The sequence below is a fragment of the Psittacula echo genome, assembly GCF_963264785.1.
Source record: "Psittacula echo genome assembly, chromosome: 5".
NCBI classification, from domain to species: domain Eukaryota; kingdom Metazoa; phylum Chordata; class Aves; order Psittaciformes; family Psittacidae; genus Psittacula; species Psittacula echo.
Window position 1 is genome coordinate 40,675,484 of NC_137739.1, and position 18,073 is coordinate 40,693,556.

At 39.8% G+C, this 18,073-nt stretch overlaps 1 protein-coding gene across 4 annotated transcripts; it reads left to right on the forward strand.

Moving 5' to 3' along the window:
- Nucleotides 1-295: 295 nt before the first annotated feature.
- Nucleotides 296-16,979, forward strand: LOC308222218 (serine/arginine-rich splicing factor 5-like). 4 transcript variants are annotated; one of them, XM_080619958.1, is made up of 8 exons: nucleotides 296-429; nucleotides 2,680-2,818; nucleotides 6,309-6,379; nucleotides 7,140-7,226; nucleotides 9,472-9,544; nucleotides 13,169-13,242; nucleotides 14,158-14,268; nucleotides 15,443-16,979. In XM_080619958.1, the coding sequence occupies exons 2-8, from the start codon at nucleotides 2,693-2,695 to the stop codon at nucleotides 15,732-15,734; spliced, it is 834 nt and encodes a 277-aa protein (XP_080476084.1). In that variant the 5' UTR covers nucleotides 296-429; nucleotides 2,680-2,692; the 3' UTR covers nucleotides 15,735-16,979. The 4 variants fall into 4 exon arrangements, with proteins under 4 accessions (XP_080476084.1, XP_080476085.1, XP_080476086.1 ...); XM_080619959.1 differs by lacking the exon at nucleotides 296-429 and adding an exon at nucleotides 454-1,002; XM_080619960.1 differs by lacking the exon at nucleotides 296-429 and adding an exon at nucleotides 454-894.
- Nucleotides 16,980-18,073: the final 1,094 nt, after the last annotated feature.

The window sequence follows — 18,073 nt, forward strand, 5'->3', positions numbered from 1 at the left end:
CGGTCAGAAGTCACGGGCAGTTCAGGACGCAGCAGAATGGCCAGGAGGCAGTTGGCAGGGATCCATCGGCACAGCGTCGCTCCAGCAGGAAAAGAGAGCGATTTACCTCAAGGTGCCCCACGTCAACCGCTGCCACAAGGCGCGCCTCCACCGCACAGCCCCAACCGCGTCGCCACAGCAGGTCCCAGCTCTGCCACTCGCCCTTACATGGCCGCAGCCTCCCGGCCCCACCCCCCTCCGCTCGGGCGCGGGGCGGGAGCGGTACCGCCGCGCTGCATGCTGGGGGTTGGAGTCGGGCGTTGGCGGTTGCGCACATCCGCTGGGGGCGCGCGGCGGGGTTGGTCTCTCTGAGGAGCACGGCAGCCATTGCGGCCTCGGCCCAGAGCGAACGGTTTCTTCACGGCCCTCAGGACTCAGCGCTCGGCGACGGTGAATGTCCGCTCCTGCTTGGCTCGCTCGGTGGCGGGAGGGCCAGGGGACGGCGGGACGCTAGGTTGCGAGCAGGGTTCTTGTAGCTGGACCCTGCTGCGGGGCAGGGATGGGCCCAGCCTTCCTTGTGGAGGGAAGCTGTTCTCGAAGGCCTCGCTGGCGTCGCGCAGCGCCGCTAGGCCGCTGCCCGTTGGGTAACCGGGGCGCGGAGGCAGCAGGCCGCGGAGGACGGCGCGCTTCATCACCGCGGAGGGGAGGGCTGAACCTAGTCGTTTAGGTCGGAGGGATGGCCGGCAGCCTTCAGGGCTTGGAGGCTAGTGTAAAGCTTTCGTGTCCTGCGGAGGGGCTACCGTCACGGGGCGAGCGGACTCTTCTGTGCCGGTGAACAGAGGGAGGGTTTTTTCCGCCTTTGAAGGTGGCCGGGCCTACCCTACTCGAAAAGAGGAGCGAGCAGCTGGTCTTTCGGTGCGGGCCCGTGCTTTTCTGCCCCTATGTGGTATCTTGTGAGCCAGTGAGCAAACGCGGTTTCATTGTGTTAGGAGCAACGCGTGAGACTGCGTCTTTCTTGTATCGGTACAGACCTCGAGATCTCGCATCCGTTATGCTCCCTGATGTTCGAGTAAATAATACATAGACAGATCGTTTGCACATCTTATACTGTATCTGTGACAGTTTCTCAAGCAATTCCATCCACCTCATGTTTATTTCTTTCTGCGATTCTTGTTTTACTGGAATTGACAGCTAAAAGTATGAACAGCAGTTATGCAGGCATTTTATAATCTGTCAAACCTATATCGTTCCCAAAATGAGTGCTTGTTGATAAAGTGACTCTTCTCACCGTGTTTTAAAGCACGTAGTTACGTAAGTCTGCCTTTTCTCTGCAAAGGCCTGGCCTGCCCTTAATACCCACTGCTGGCCTTGCCAGTGTTTGTGTGGTCAGGGTGCATCAAGGAAACAATATGTCGGAAGACTAGCTACTCTGTGAGGGAGCTGAATCAGTTTGAGCTGGATTTCCAAGTGGGCATAAAAATGCAAGTGAGCACAAAGGAGAAATGGTTACAAAGGGCAGCATAGGTTTTTCTAAGGGAAGAACAAAACTTCTCACGTGAAAGCAATTAAATAGCTGTCACCTCAGGACATGATTTGGGAACAGTTTAGGCTACTCTAGGAGCGTGCTGACACACGTTTACCCCTTGCCCTATAAGAAGGCCAGTACCATGTCTTCCAAAGTTCTGGCATATCTCTGATGGCACAGCAAACCCAAGTAAAGAATCTGATCTATAGAAACCCAATGGGTGTTAACATGGAAGGGAACACTAATTCAAAATACTGCATCCAGATTGGAACTACATTCACAGCTAATGTGACACCTTGTCTGTTTACTCTATCTGCTTTACAGCCCAGTATTGTAATATAAGGTCATGCTGTATTTTTGTTCCTTAGGGCTTGGATTTTTTGGGGTTTGTATGACAGCAAGCTTAGTGAGTGAGCCAAATTATTAATATTTTCCAGTTACAGAAACTAAAAAAAAAAACCCTAAATCGCATAAACTGAAAAAGTGACATACGCAAAGTAGACAGTGGAGCTTCCATAAAGTATTTCAGATTATGTATCCTGCATTGATAGGTAGTTTTCAAAATCTTAACGTCCAAAATAGCCTTTGGTTTTGTTGTTGTTGAAATCTTGTAATAATAAAACGTTTCTTATTTATAATTTGTTACAGTAAGTTATTTTATGGTTAATGCAAATCAAAATAGTTTGATGGCTGCCTTTTATCTTTTGAATGCTAATATAACTTTTGTTGCAGCAGTTCTTTCAGGTGAAAGCAAAAGTTTGAGAATGTTATACTAGTCACTGGGATAACAGTTTAGGTTTAGGGTTTTTTTTTAACTGCTGCTAGCCGAGTAAGTTCATTGTGGAGCTGATTGAGTGGGGGGTTTTCATGCTCTGTGATACAAAAGCCTTACTAGTCTAAGAGCAAACAAAACCATTATTTCAGCTACAAGAACCCTTAAGTTTATATGACTAGAAAGGACAAAGCTGAGAGTCCTGCATAGGATCTGCTAGAAGTTAGTAAGACAGGACTTTATGACTTCTCTGGCTATAGAGAACGGGGGATTTAATATATATACCTGGAGAACAATAAAATTGAATCCTACTTAACTGAGATTTCTGAGATGTCAAACATGATCTTAATCAACTTATTTTAAGTTTGTTAATCTGATAAACAGTAGTGGGGGTTTTTTTTAGCATCAACCTAAAGATGAGTGGCTGCCGTGTCTTTGTTGGACACCTAAGCTCACGTGCTCGCGAACGGGATGTGGAGAAATTCTTCAAAGGATATGGACGCATAAGAGAAATACATCTTAAAAATGGATTTGGATTTGTGGTAAGTAATACTTTGTTTTCCTTTCTCTTGCTTGCAGGTACTAGCCTTGCTAGGCTCATGTCAAAGAAGGGAAGATGCTTAAGAGAGCAGTATTTCCCATGGAAGATATTAATATACATTTCAGGCTGCTTTTCAGATATTAGGATTACAGTTTTACCTGGTTTTGGCTGTTTTTTTCTCAAAATCTTGGTAATATTCTAGTTACATTAAGTACATTGATCATAATCTTCCATGGATTTTAATTTTATCATTTATTTCAGGAGACAGTATAAATGTCCTGTTGCAGCATTACAAAACTCAACAAAGTCTTGACCTGGAGAAAAGTTTATAAGAGTCACTTATGTTTCTCTCTCAGTTCTAGTCTGCTTGGTTTTGTCTCTAAGTAATGACCTGACATAAAAGCAAAGTAGTTGGCTACGGCAACAGGTGAGAAGCTGTAATAGGTGCTTGCTGTTGGATTTAAGCAGCACAGCTTTTAACTCTTCTGTGGCTAAAGTAAGGCATGTTCACCATCAATACATGTTCACAGGGCGTATATGTCTGTCAAACTATTAAATGATATTCACAGTTCATTGAATCTTAGTTTCCTACCACTGCTTTCTAGGGCTTTATGGTCCTAAACTGTTGTCCAAATTTTTATAGCTTTAGATTCCCAAGCTGACTCAGGCTCAGCCAGTTCCTTAACTATTGGCTCCTGAGAGCAGAGAATTAGCTGTTCTGCAGCACTGAGTTCTAACTGGAAATGCAGCTACTGCCCTCACACTACGGCAAACTTATATGCTTGTTCTGCCATGATCAATCCCTTGGGTGAAGCTGTGGGGAAAGAATAAAACAACAGGCTTTGCCTACTTTAGTGTCATGCAAGTATTGCTTCTTGACGTTTATATGTGCTGGTTCCTGATTGCCTTGCAGTATGAGCTGCTACTTGTTGACTGCCAATAGGTAAATACCTGCCTTGTGAAGTCCAGAGATAAAAGGCTGATCTAGATGTGAGCCTGAGTTTATTTAGAGTGTCATTTCCAATTGCTACTATTTCTTAATCACCTTTGCTTGAGCATTCCTCTTTTCTTCTTGGGCAGGACTGTTGACTCACTCAGGAGCTACTTGTGTTCAACTCCTGCACATGAATCAGTCAACCCTCCTTCCTCTCTTCTTCCAGTTCCTAGGCAGAAGTATTTTCTTTTCAGCGCTCACTAATAAGCTTGAATAATTGTCTCGTAACTCTGTCTAAAAATTTTAATTGTTCTCATGGTGAAGAATTTTTTCCTTACATCTGATCAAAACCTTCCTGACCTTTACATATCATACTGTCACTGTGCATCCAGCTGAGTAAAGCCCTTCTATCACCTCTGTAACTGTGTTCTAGGTTTTGGAAGACCTTTGAGCTGCCTTTTCTTCAGGCTGAGCAAACACAGCTCTCTCAACCGACCTTTCCTTGTTCTCAAACCTTGTGATCAGTTATGGTAGCCCTCTGCTGGTCCTGCTCCAGTCTTTCTTGAGCTGGAGGGACCAGAACTGGAACACTGTTCCAGGTGTGGCATAAAAGTTGCCAAGGTGGAATAATCACATCCCTTAGTCTGCTGGCTGCTGCAGCCCAGGCAGGACATGGTATGCTTTAGTTGCAGCAAAGCCATGTTGCTGACTCTCCACAAGGAGAGTCTGTTCATGTCTTTAACAGCAGAGCTACACTCCAGCCACTCAGATCCCAGCCTGATCATTCTATTCCAGGTGCAGGACTTCACTGTTGTCATGTTTTGTTAAAACTTGCAGTTCTTGTTGGCCTAATCTTTCAGCCTATCAGGGTGTCTCTGTGTAGTGTTTTTTCCTTCTGTTTTGTCTATTTCTTCTCCCACTGTAGTGTCAGCCACAAAATTGGTGAGGGTGCACTCAATCTCATCATCTAGATCATTTATAAATACATTGAATAGCATTATCCTTTGCAGTACCTCACTTGTCATGGGCTCTCAGTTCATCTTTGGGTTTGGTTATTTAAAATCTGTATTTATAAAACGTCTTAAAAACCCAGGGATTTTGATCTTAACATTTTGGTAGTGTTAAAAGCATATTTCATTGTGCTTAATTGAAGTAATTGCTTGATCTTTGAAACTAATTACATTTACTCAGATTTTGTAGATTTCAGCACAGAATGTTTTCAAACTTCAGACCATAAAACTAGTATGTGAAGCGAGACAGACTTGCAGACACTCAGTTTGTTAGAAACTAGCTGAAATAATGGGGAGTTGTAGGTGCTAGCTATTGATACTCTTAAATACTGGGCCTACATTAATTTTCTGAATATAATCTTTGCATCATCATGTAAGAATGTGTGGTGTTGCACTTGGTAGTGAAACAGATTCCAGTGCAGAAGGGGGAAGATTGCTTAAGCCAGTATTGCTTCTGAAAGGCTGTTAATAGTTACGCAAGTGCTTTCTTCAACTTGAGAAGCTGCTTCTCTGTTGTTTGCTGCTCTTCCGCTGTGCTTCCATAATTTTCTTTCTCCATCCACATTTCTGGTTCAAGCAGCTGCTTGTTCTCACTGCTTTTTCTTTCCTTTCTCCCCTTGCCTCACGTGGAATTACCCCTATTGTTCAGCCACATAACAAACCTACCTGGGAAGCTGATCTAGTAGAAAAATAACAGTCTTTTCCACTCCACCTACTGCACGAAGTGTGCTGTTTTTCATCTGGATGGGTTTCTTGACCTAGTTTCCTGCAGAGCTGTACAAACAACTTTGCCAAGAACTAGTGGGCTGGATAGTGGGCAGAGGCTACTCATGCTGACTAAAGTAGCATTGCTGCCAAAAGTGAAGTGACAGATTCCATTGCAACAATATATGGAATTACATATTCTAGCTGATCCAGACCCATAGGTGGCAAATTCTGAAGAGGGGCTTATGTTTCTTACTCTTCTTGCACAGACTAGTGAGCTGAATTAGCTCAGAGAAAAATCAGAAGGGCATATTTGGTTGGGTTTGGGTTTGTTTTTTCTTTTCTGATTTACTCTTTGTCAGTTCAGTAAGAATTGAATCAGCCTCAGAATTCCTCAGAGGATTTTGGGAGTGCACTGCTTTTTTTGCAGTTGGTCAGTTCATGCCATTATATAGGATTTCCCTTGTTTGTAGGGCTTTGTTTTAAACTGTATGCCTTGAAGTAATCCCACACACACCACTCTCCCAAAAAGGATTTGGGTATGTCTGTAATAAGCCAGGTCATTCAATTAATTTATTTTGTATAGGTCCTGCAAGTAGCTATACTGAAACAACTGAGGGAGGCAAAAGACTTTGTGGGGTGGAGGGAGAAGAAATGATCATGAATGGGAACATCTTGGTTTTCAGTCATAAATACACTAGGAATTCGCTTCTTTGTTCGAAGGTCTGGCTGATACTTGCTGTAGGAATGTAAAATTAAAAAAAAAAAACAAAAACAACTTTTTTGTAGCATTTGCATATACTGTGCAGGAAAAACATGGTTTTATTCCTTATTCTTTCTAGGAATTTGAAGACCACAGGGATGCTGATGATGCAATTTATGAACTTAATGGTAAAGAGCTGTGTGATGAAAGGTAAGTGTGATACCATGATTTCGCTTTAGAACAGCAAAAGTGCTTTGCATACAAATACAGTGCATTAGCTTGTGCTCTGACATCCATTTCTTGTGGCTCTGTGGTGGGATACACCTTCCATAACTTCATCTGAAGAGATTCATTGGGATCCTGGCTATATATAGTCTTACATAAGGCAAAAATAGTTTGGGATTGGAGGAGAGATGGTTTGGAGTATGGCTGGCTGTTTTCTGCACTTGCACTTATTTCTCCTTCAGAGCTAACTCAAGGTCTTGTCTCTAAGCAAAAGTGAATTGAATTTGTTATTTATCTGCCTGTTGATATCAGAAGATAAGTTGATAGCCTTTCATTTGAGATGTTGCCCTTCAGTTTGCAACAATGTGGATTATAGTCATTGTATGTTACAGTAATTTTAAGTTTGATTGTGGAAGCTGGGTTTAGATCATTAGTTTGTTATTACTTCTTTTGGTACTCTGTTTTCCTCTGTGATTACCCTTCAGCTCCAGTTGAGCAAATTCAATTTTCAGTCTGAATTACAGAGCTGTGACAACTTTCATGGAAATCAGAGGGAGATGAGAATACTACTGTTCTGGCACTTTAAGAAACATCGGTGACTGTGTTATAAATCATTGCTTGCAAGGGCAAGATAATTCTTGTTTGTGCACATGTGCACAGTGTGCTTGTGAAAGATTTAAGTCAGTGTCCAATACCTAAAATTTGTGTTATATTTTTTGTTTGCTTGTTTTATTCCTCTCATAAGGGTTACAATTGAGCATGCTCGAGCCCGAAGAGGGAGGGGCAGATTCCCACAACGGTTCAGTTATTACCAGTCGCAAAGTGGATCTAGGTAGGTGATCTGGACTCTGTTACCTGCTAACACAGTAACTTAAGACCTGTACTGAAATACTGTTTTCTTCCTGTGGTTGGAGTTAGGGATCCAGCTCTATTTCCTTGTATAGCTTCACAAGAGCAGTTTCATGTTTTCAAATGTTGGAGGTCTGTAACTGTTATTTACCTCCTCTGGCTGAGTAGAATCTGGATTTTAAAGCAATTTAACTGTCAAAGAGATTCACAAACCCAGTATGAAGCGCTCCGTCTCTGTGTTGTAGGCAATACAATGGTCTTGCTTCCTGCTGTTGTGTAAATGATGTGAAGGAGTAATGCTGCAGTTGGATTGGCTGTCCTTAACATGGAATCAAGAAAAATGCCAGAGCTTTTCTTTTGAGGCTTTTGTCATTAAACTGACTAATTAGAGTAATTGTTAAACAGGCTAATTAGAGTAATTGTAGAGCAGTAGTTCAGGGTATTTACTGCCTAACCAAACTTTCATATTTCCACCTGTATGTTTATCAAAATGCTTACTTCAGCACAGCATACAAAAGGAACTGTATTTGAGAACCAGTGCTAGGGCACAAGATACCAGCATGTGCAGAAGTGTTTAAATACCAGATGACTAACTTTTCTGACTGAGAAGGTGCCTTGGAGAATTAAAGTCTCTGTTCAGCAGCAGAATCTGAAAACCAGGATGTAGCTCATATCTAGAATACCTGTAGTGGACCTGGAGTAGTTGTCGAGTTATTCACGGTCAGTGATTTGAGCCAATGGTGAACTTTGCACTAGCTTGCAGCGGAGTTGGTGAAAGTTCTGCAGATTTGCATATATATTCCACCAAACAACTACATGTTACATCTTCGTACTTTATCTGCGTGAAGTAAATATGTATGGAATAATTTACTCTGTAGAAACACTTCTCGCTGTGGCATATGCAGAGTAGAGCTTGGAAGGAAGACGGAGACTTAACTGACATAAACCTCTGTTTCAAAGTGAGAATTACTGCCAGTTACAAACCAGTGTCTGGAGCATCTAATTTGCATATGCAAGTATGCTAATTAGATTATTTTTTCTTTAGTGGCAGTAACCTTGATGCGGTGTAATTGGTCCGAGGTCCAGGCTAAAAGTGGACTTTTAAAGTAGGAAGTGTGATTGGAGGTCCTGGGCATCTGACGTTGTAGTCATGTTCATGATGTCAGACTGCCGATGCCAGACAGGAAGAGACTGCGGTTTGCAATAATGGAAAAATGAGACTCAGCCTGCCAGTTTTGGGACTTTGGGACCTCTGTTTAAATGCCTGGAAGATCTGGATGTTCTGAAAAAAATTGGGACACTTTGAGGTATGCCCTGAAATGAAATTGCCTGTGCTTCAGTGTACAAATCAATATGCACAATTCAGGATTATGTTTCTATGAGAGGAGAAGGTGAGAATAATTTTCTTTCAGATCAGTGTTCTTGATTCTTGAATTTTTGGTAGTAATAGAAAGTAGTGCCATTGTTGGAATCCCACATTACTTGTCAAAAGGCTGGCATACCTTTTCCCATAGTTCTCAGATTCCTTTGGATTCAGAATGATTGGGAACAGAAATGACCTGCAAGGGCAGTATTTTTTCCAGGTGCCTTACTCTTCTGTATGAAAGTTTTCAAGACACATTTTTATTTTTGAGAGCGTCTTTAATTTTTGGTTAGGTGAAAAACATGGGCTTTAATTCAGGAACTGAAAAATTCTACTGTTGTTTCAGGGCAAGCAGCTCATTTTACTAAAATAATAGTATTTCTATCCACAGAAATACCTAATACAGGTCATGGTAGCATTTATAAATATTAACAAGAATTTAGAAGCATGAACTAAGATGCGTTTAAATTGTGCCTCCCATCTCCCTGACGTAAAGCAGAATTAATCCTACCAACTAAAAAAAAAAAATAGATTAAAAAATGGACCAAATTAAGCAAATTCTCTCTACATTGTTTACATTCTACTAGGCACTTATTTCAGTGTATCTAGAAAAAATGGCAGCTATATTGACTACGTTGGCATAAAGTTCTTCATTAAAATCCTTTTCAATCACTTTGTAGCAGCTCTCTTCTTGTAGTGGACTCTTAATTATATTCTTTACTAGGTACAATCAGATCTGCAGTCCAGCAACAAGGAAAATAATTAAATCTCTTAACAAACTCTAGAAGACATCAGACTTCCTAGGTTCTAAATTTGTTACACTGGAGACTTTTTCCTTTTTTTGTTTCCCTCTGAACTCTTGTAGCCGGTATGGACCTCCTGTTCGTACTGAACACAGGATCATAGTTGAAAACCTTTCATCCCGTATCAGCTGGCAGGTGAGTTAACATCTTATCTTCTTTTTTTACATCTTATTTTCTTACCCTGTAAATAGACTGTTCTCAGACCAATTTCTTAATAAAGCCATCATAAATATTTAACCTGAATTTCAAAATGTGCAAAAAAGCTCCAGTGATTGCTGAAAATTAGCATTTAAACATTTAAAGAAGCCTTTTGTTTCACAGCTGTGCAGGTAGTTCTGTAATTATATTTTGTACTTGGAAGCCAATTCTTGCTTACTTGTGTTTACCAACTGATAAAAACTTTCCAAGACTCTAGATTGTTTCTAAACTTTTGAAACATAGCATCCATTCAAACTATGTCACCCTTTTGTACTATTACACCTGGAATTGCATGCCTTTGTTTTTGCGTGAAACTTACCGTCTTTTCTTATGCTTTGCAAAATATTTTGGTGACGTGATGCATGATTGAGAGTCTGGTAATAATCAGTTCCTTTAGTTGTGTTCTGAGTAGTATACAGTCTATAGAAAGCTTAAAGGCACAGCAACAGATGCCATTGACAGAAGCTGAATGAATAGTGGATATTAGTCTCATTCATTAACCTTTATATTCTTTGACTAAAGAGAGTTCAATTAGGTTACTGGAAGATGCAGTAGAACATGCTGAATGTTCAAAGCCTTGGTCTTGCAGCTACATCCACATGAGGAGGCTGTTTGGCTTGCCTGGAGCTCCACTGATGTGTTTCGTAAGAGCTTGGGTACAGTCCATGCAGATAAACGGTTAAACTAGGTTTGTTTATCTTCTGCATGACAGGTTCAAAAGGTTCATAAGTGTACGGTTGGGTTAATTACTGAATAACTGGAGAAAAAAAAACAACTTTGAGTTTTGGTGCGATGAGCACTTTTGGTGTGATGAGCAAGTGGATTTAATCTATGTATCTTCTGGGTGTGCTATACAGTGATGTATGTGAAGAGATTGTTATAAAACACAGGACTTGGAAACAACAGTAAGGACCAGAGAAGTAAGCCACAATGGAGTGTTAAGGAGAACAAATCCTATAATGCTGTTTGATGTTAAATTCATAACTTGAGGTGGGGAGAAATTAACATTTCTGTAACTTTCTTGTGAATATTTATAATGGCTTTATGTGTACTTACTATTTTAGACTGAAGCCCACCCAATTCAGATTTCATACTGATGAATCTTTAGGATCCTAATGAAATGTTTTAATGACTCTTAAATATATGATCAGTTAGCATAAGAGACTTGACTTCTTGATACCTGCCTAAATAGAAATCATTTGAAGCTAACATCCATATGCACTTAGTTTTGAAGCTGTACTGCTTTGATACTGACCATAGTACTTTAACTTCTTGTAACTATGCTACTGACACAACAGATTAAAATAGCTAACACATTAACAGTAGTGGCACTGTTCTTCCTTTCTAATCGCTAAGCTTCTAGCAAGCACAATCGATACAGAATCTTGCTTTAAAACCTACACACATATTCATCTTTGGTTCTCCCCATTCTTTGAGAACTTTTATCTCCTTTAAAGGTTATTGTGTTGGGATATTCAACAAACAAACCACAAACAAAATTCAGATCAGTTTCATCAAATTGCTGTCTGTATTGTTATCAGATACTCTTACATCTGATTAGCAGACAAACTGTCAGAATTCTCCTTATTTTAGCAAACATATGTAGCTTTCCAACCACCCTCATTAGTTCTTCAGTATTTGTGAGTTTTCAAGCAGTTGGGAAAAGTAGACCTGTGTTACCTCAAGATGTAATTTTTAATACGTGTTTTTTCTACTTATGTTTGTCCAACACCTTATTTTCCTTTGCTGCTAAGGACAGCAGCACAGTCTGTGCTGTTTAAGGTGAACCACAACAGTAAACTTAGGATAAAAGTTGACTGTTACACTGTTTAAGTAAAACCAGGTAACTTTCAAACATTCCTCTAATAATAGCAAATAATATGAGCTTTTATAGCACATGCAGACTTACTCTTTTTTGAGCAGTAATGTTAGTGTCTTAATCATGTTGACATTACAAGTGCTATTTCATGACGATGATCCTTAGGATTCAGTGTATAGTCTGGCAAGTCTGGGGAGGGCCCTCAGTTTTAAAGCGTATTTATTGAATTAGAAAAGAATTATGTAGATTAACATTTTCTAACTTCCTTTTGACTTATCAGTCCTGGTCCAGTGAAGCTCTTGTTGACTTGAGCAGAGCCAAAATTTTGTTCTTTGTCTCTAAACAAGTATATCAAGGTTGAAGTAATACTTTTAATGGAGCTGTAGGGCCTATTTTCCATTTACTATTAAGGTTTCTTTTTGTTAAGCGCATGTGAAACAAAGTATCTACTAGTTTGCATATGCCAGTTTTTAAAATAAATCTATTGAATTTTCATTTAAAAGAGTAGATAAAACTAAACCTTCTTATATTCTGTAGCAAATGTTCTAAAGTTTTTCTTGGCTTTTTGTTTTGTAGTCTTTTCTTCCTTAAGCATATTTCTAACCAAGTGCATTTTGAACCTCTTCTAACAACCTTGATTTGGTTAACTCTCGGTTTTCTGGTGTGGAGGAAAAAGAACCAAAGATTTGGGGGTTTTCTAGTGGCTGAAATTCTAGGGTTTGGCCTGTTCTGAATTTTCCTTTTGGTTCCTATGACACTCCTGTTTTTTGGCGATCTAGATCTTGGTTTGCCTGGGTTTGGTCTCGATTGGCTAGCACAGATCATCCTCGGGTTCTTTAGCCACTTCTGGAGACTATGTCCAGTGCTTTCAGGGCCTCTGGTACCTCCGTGAAGCGTATTGCTATGAGCCATCACTCTGCCTTTCTCATGTAAGAGAGTTCCTCTTGGCCAGCTAGGTATTGGACAAGCAGCTCTTTGCTTAAGGTACCTTCTTATATCATCTGCCACTTGTGGTGTGTTGCGGTGAGTAGTCTGGGATTGTAAAATACCAGATACTGTTTGGTAAAAGTACTGCTTTAATTTATACAAATGATTAGCTTTTTAGTGACCTTTTACATTATTTGTTTGTACTTTATCCTGTTGCTGAGCAAGTAATTTTACAGTGTCTGTGTGTTTAGCCTCTATTAATTTAAATACAAGGGTGTTTATTGACGTAGCATTGTAGTGTGACCGATATTCAAGTGAAATATAAGAAAAATCCCCTTTGGAAAATTACTAATTATACAGTAAGTAGCTACACCTTTTTGCTTTGAATTTTGCTGTGACGTTGGGGGAGGTGACCGTATAGAATGAATTTGTCTACGTATGCTGGATTGTCCTTTAACTGGGGCATTAGTCATGAAAATTTGCATTTAATACTAATTTTTCCATCTGTAATAGTTCTGATTTCAGTGCATATGTTGGTATTTTAAGTATTGCATTATGTGTTCAGAACAGCTGGTTTTGGGATGTAGGACAATTTTAAAAGCAATGTTTTAGTCACTGTAGTTGTAAAAATAAGGGGTCCTTTTATGCAGCTGCTATTACATAGGTTATTTCAAAAACTTCTAAATTATGTATTTATATATATAATACAAGCATTAAGCTGTTTTAGAAGGGAAAGTTTTAGGGAAGTATTCCTTGCTGCTAGCTGACTTATTTGTGTCCTGTTTAACTGGCTAAAAAGTTAACTTTTGCTGCAGGACTTGAAAGATGTCATGAGAAAGGCAGGGGAGGTCACCTATGTGGATGCTCACAGAAACAACAGGAATGAAGGGTAAGTTCATTTTGTCTAAATCTGTATGATAACCAAAACTGTTAAAGGCAAGATTATCCTTGTAATAGAAAAGAAACAAAACTTAAATCTGTGGTGTGGCTTAGATGCTGAAATTTCTCCAATTTAGAAATAAAGCAGAGTCAGTAAACAGGAGTTCAGAAGTGGTATGGAACTCAGCCTCTACTCTCTACCGTGAACACTGTGTCAAAGCAGAAAGGGAAAGGAGAATACAGTTTCAGCAGTTGAGTTCTGCTGTCTTTAACTTAGGGTTATTTATGTATAATCATTTACGATCTAACTCCTGAGGCTAAAGTACCTCCTGTCTGTGGCCACTTTGCACTGTTTCAGCAAAGTCATGGGAAATTAGTGTAACCAGTCTCTATAGGGAATACCTAGCTCCCTGCTCTCCATTCTTAGTTCTGCAGACTAAAGGTCCTGCATGACAGAGCAGGAAGGAGGAGGGAATAGAGTGTCTGTGCTCTAGAGCTACTGCAAGCAAATGCTACTTAGTTTTTGTTTGGGGGTTTTTTTGAGAAAACAGAAAGACGACGGGATTTTTCTGTTCACTGTTAAACCTGAAGAGGGCAGGAGAGCCTGCAAGTATATTTTGATTCTTGGACAGCAGAATGCAGTTTAGTGGAGGATTGAAAGGTATTTCCTCAGCTGGTGCAGGTATGTGGAGCTTTCTGGATTTTCTCCCATCTCATTGCAGATGAGGGTTCTGGTAATGTTTAAGAAGATGTGAAGGGTATGGATGGCTAAGACTGTATCATATTTTCTTGTTAACCACATTAAAAATTACCTTTCAGAAGATAAAACATCAAGCTATGAATCAACAGATTGAAAAAAGCCCAAACTTGTTCTTTCTGCTTTTTCAGTTTCTCTGAAATGTCTTGTTTTTCTCATGATATACAGGGTTGTGGAATTTGCATCTTACAGTGATATGAAGAGTGCACTGGAAAAACTGGATGGCACTGAGCTGAATGGACGCAGGATTAAATTGACTGAAGATCACAGAAGGCATAGGTATGTCACCTGACCTGATAAAATTCTGCTGAGGGCATGGATTTGGGAAGTACCAATGCCAAAGTTTTATAATCTAGTTCTGTGGCCCTAAGCTAAATACCACTGCACAGGAGCACTTCTTAGCATTGTAAACAGATTTAAATAAGAACAAATCTGCTGAAAACAGGATAAAGAGAACAGAATAAGGAGAGTTTTAGTTTGGTTTGGTTTTGTTTGTGGGGTTTTTTTTGTTTTGTTTTGGGTTTTTTTTAGAATCATAGAGTCATAGAATAGTTAGGGTTGGAAAGGACCTAAGATCATCTAGTTCCAACCCTCCCACCATGAGCAGGGACACCATACAATAAACCATGTCACCCAAGGCTCTCTCCATCCTGGCCTTGAACACCACCGGGGATGGAGCATTCACAGCTTCCTTCGGCAAGATTTTTAGATGAGAATTGGTATTTAAATGAAAAAAAAAAAAAAAGGTATTCAAAAGCCTTTTAATTTAATGGAAGCTGCTTCACAGTCCTGTGAAACATGTCTCAAATTGTGAAAGCCAACTTTCTCATGAGAGTAAAAGTGGTGAGCTTGCTTGCATTATTCCCAAAGTAGTTCTGCCATTTAGTCGTTAAAAACCCTGTTAGCTGCAGCTCTTTCATTGTTCTAATTAAAAATAAATCCATTTCTTCTGATGGAAAAAGGGACACATAGCTAGAAGAGGTGTTAAACTTCCAGTCCTTAAAGTGTGCTGGTGTTCCATGCTTTAGAGACTTTTTTTAGCATCTTGAAAGAAACCCTTACTAATTTACATGGTGTTTCTAGACAGAACAAACACCATAGATTTGAATTTTCATTTTTGGGCTTTTCTTGATAAATGGCTAAAGTTCCTCCCCTCGGGGTGGAGGAAAGCAGCTTTTATTAGGCAGTGCATACTTTGCCAAGCTAGCAGAGAATGTCAAGGCTAGCAGCTCCTGATAGCAGAGATTGTTAAGGCTAGCCTTGGTCTAAGAAGATACTAAGAAGTTGTGGTGGAACATAACAGAAATCTAGCAGCACATTGAAATAAGTGAACGCTGTGTTTAGTGCGTTCAGATGGATGTGCTGTGCATACAAAGTAGTTTGGAATTTAAACACAGAGTATTTTAAATTGAGTTAGGAGGTGAGACTACAGCTTTCAATTGTGTTTCTCCAGAAGCAGATCACGATCAAGGAGTTACTCAAGATCTCGCAGCAGGTCCAGGTCTACAGGATCTTCTAGATCGGACAGCCGGTCCAGGTCCAGGTCAAGATCAAGGTCCAGGTCCAGATCCCGATCTCGATCCCGCTCCCGATCTCGATCCCGATCTCGTTCTCGCAGTCGTACACCTAAAAAGAGTTATTCCCAGAAAAGCCACCGCTCCAGCTTGCTAGCTTCTTCCCCATCTCCCTCTGCTTCTAAGAGAAAATCTCGTTCTAGGTCGAGCTCTGCTCATAGCCGTAGTTAACCTGCTTTTAGAGATGTCTTAATGCATTTAATTTGATTCAAGTTTCTTGAAGACTTGAGGCAAATTGTACATGAGAACTGGGAGGGGAAGAGTTAACATGATGAAAGGGTAACCTCCTCTTACATTGCCAAAGTGCCTGTCATCAAATAGGCCATCTCTGTGAGGAGGGGCTCTCAGCTTTCTCCTTTCAGTGAAGTCTGGAGTGGGAAGTCGTCTTTATTTTTTTTTCCTTGCTATTAGTAAACATTTCTATCATAGATATATTACATACACATAATGCTGAGGTAATGGGATGAGACAATATGCTGCTTTCTCCCTTTCTTGTTCTCCACTTCCCCCTTCCACCTCCAAGGCCTTTGACTTCCAAAATATTATGTTAGCTTTTGTCCTTGGTATTAAGTCTGAGAACAGGAAGTATAGATTTTATTCCTTTAAGGTTCTGTGGATACTTTTCTGTGTGAGAATGAATGGACCAGCTGAATTTAGTTTAGAGTTCACTTTTTTTCCCCATTGCTTGGCTTAACAGGCTGTTTAAGTTCCAACTTTTAAATGACCTTGATAATATGTTTAATTTGACAAAGATGTTCAGGAATACACATTGGTTAGTTGAATGTTGCTCATTTGGATAGTGAATCAATACAATGTTAAGCAGTAATGAAAGCTGGAATTCCCCATTAAAATGAGACATACCATCTGGATGTCAGGACTATTGGGAATCCATTATAATAATTTTCCAGTAATTGAGTAGTATGTGGTATTGTATGTAGAGGCCTTATTTGACAGGTGACTCCATAAAACTGCACAGAAATGTCAATATGCATGTCCATGTTTTTGATGTTTATAAAAGTGACATAGCTTTCATACCCAAAAGTATGATACTGAATAATGTGTGTATGACCAGCATTAGTCTTGATGGAAAGGAAGGTTCTTTAGTAATGACAGCAGCAAAAAATCCCAGGAAAATTGTAGTCAGTTGTGACAGAAAAAGTGAATCGTGTTAAAGCATAAAGAGGGTAATTTCTTTACATCTCCTGAATGCAGAGTTGTTCTGATTAATAGAAATTTCCACTGCAAATACTGTTTGTTCTTATAATTTGGAATTAGATTTTTTTTTTTTTTTTTTAGCTTCTGTATTGTTAAAGAAGGGAAACATTTTTTGAAAACTATGTAAATTAATCCCAAAGTCTTATGTGTGTTTAAATGTACCATTCCTAATAAAATAAAACCTTTTTCTGGCTTACTCTGCTATTTTGTTCAGTAATGTTACTGTGCTGTTGTTCACTTCATAAAATCTTGCAAGAATGATGACAAGAAAATTTATTTGAAGGTGTAGCCATGTGGCAGCAAGCAAAATGTAAACTAGAAACCAGTTATGACACAGAACAGATGCTGCCTAATAGGAGGACATGATGGGATTTTAGTGTCGTGGCTGTTTGAATGGATGGCAAATTGTAGTCTTTCTTCACTTCTTGCAGACAGTTTTGTGCAATACCTTCTTGTCTAGCAGTTCAGCAGAAGAACCAACAGCCAAATGCCCGTAGTTGTTGGAGTCTTTCTATAGGTAAAATCATTTGTCACTTTTGAAATACTGTTCCAGAGGTTCTTACCTTGCCCGAACTACTTCTGTTCATCTAAGAGTTCAATGCTCATGCCCTTCTAGAGCAAGTTGATGCTAGTCATGTTCTTTCATGTTTGGCTTGATGGATCTCAATATGCCAGCAGTTCAGAAAGTACACAAGGAACAAACAGAACTCACTTTGCAGAGGAATCTTGCTAGATACGACTGCTGGGAAAGCTGGGGTATGCTCAGCTGTGTTAAATGTCAGTGTTGCTTGCTTTGATATTTGTTACGTTATCAAAAAATCCCAGAATGTCCACTGCCTCGCGTAGTACCTTTGAGATTGGCAAAGGCGTTATTGGAGACCTTGAATGCATCTGACCACAGCATGCTTACCTTGCAACTTGTTTAAACACGGACCTAATGCAGATCTTGTGAACTGTATTATTGATTCTTTCTTGTACAATGTCATTTCTCTTCCATAATTTTCTGTTGATTTAGTCAGTAAGATGAATGTATACCAAAGAACCAGCCCTCCCTTCCCCCCCACATACCTTGAGGTTATAAGAAAGTTTATAATTGTTGTGATTGCAACTATGAATACATACAGCTTATTTCTGAACCTAAAGTCTGCTCTACCCATAGAGTTGTGTTGCTATTAATACTGGTTAGAAGTACAGGGGGGGTAATTTATTTTAAATTGTATGATTGAACTGACAGTTGTTTAGTGTAGAAACACCCATTTTGGTGTTTCTTACCTGTGCTGGTTTAGTAGTGGTTT

What these genes read in the sequence shown, in the direction of transcription:
- LOC308222218 (XM_080619957.1), top strand. An exon ending in CAGTCGCAAAGTGGATCTAG is followed by an intron (nt 7,227 to 9,471) that starts GTAGGTGATCTG and finishes GAACTCTTGTAG; the next exon opens with CCGGTATGGACCTCCTGTTC. An exon ending in AGAAACAACAGGAATGAAGG is followed by an intron (nt 13,243 to 14,157) that starts GTAAGTTCATTT and finishes CATGATATACAG; the next exon opens with GGTTGTGGAATTTGCATCTT.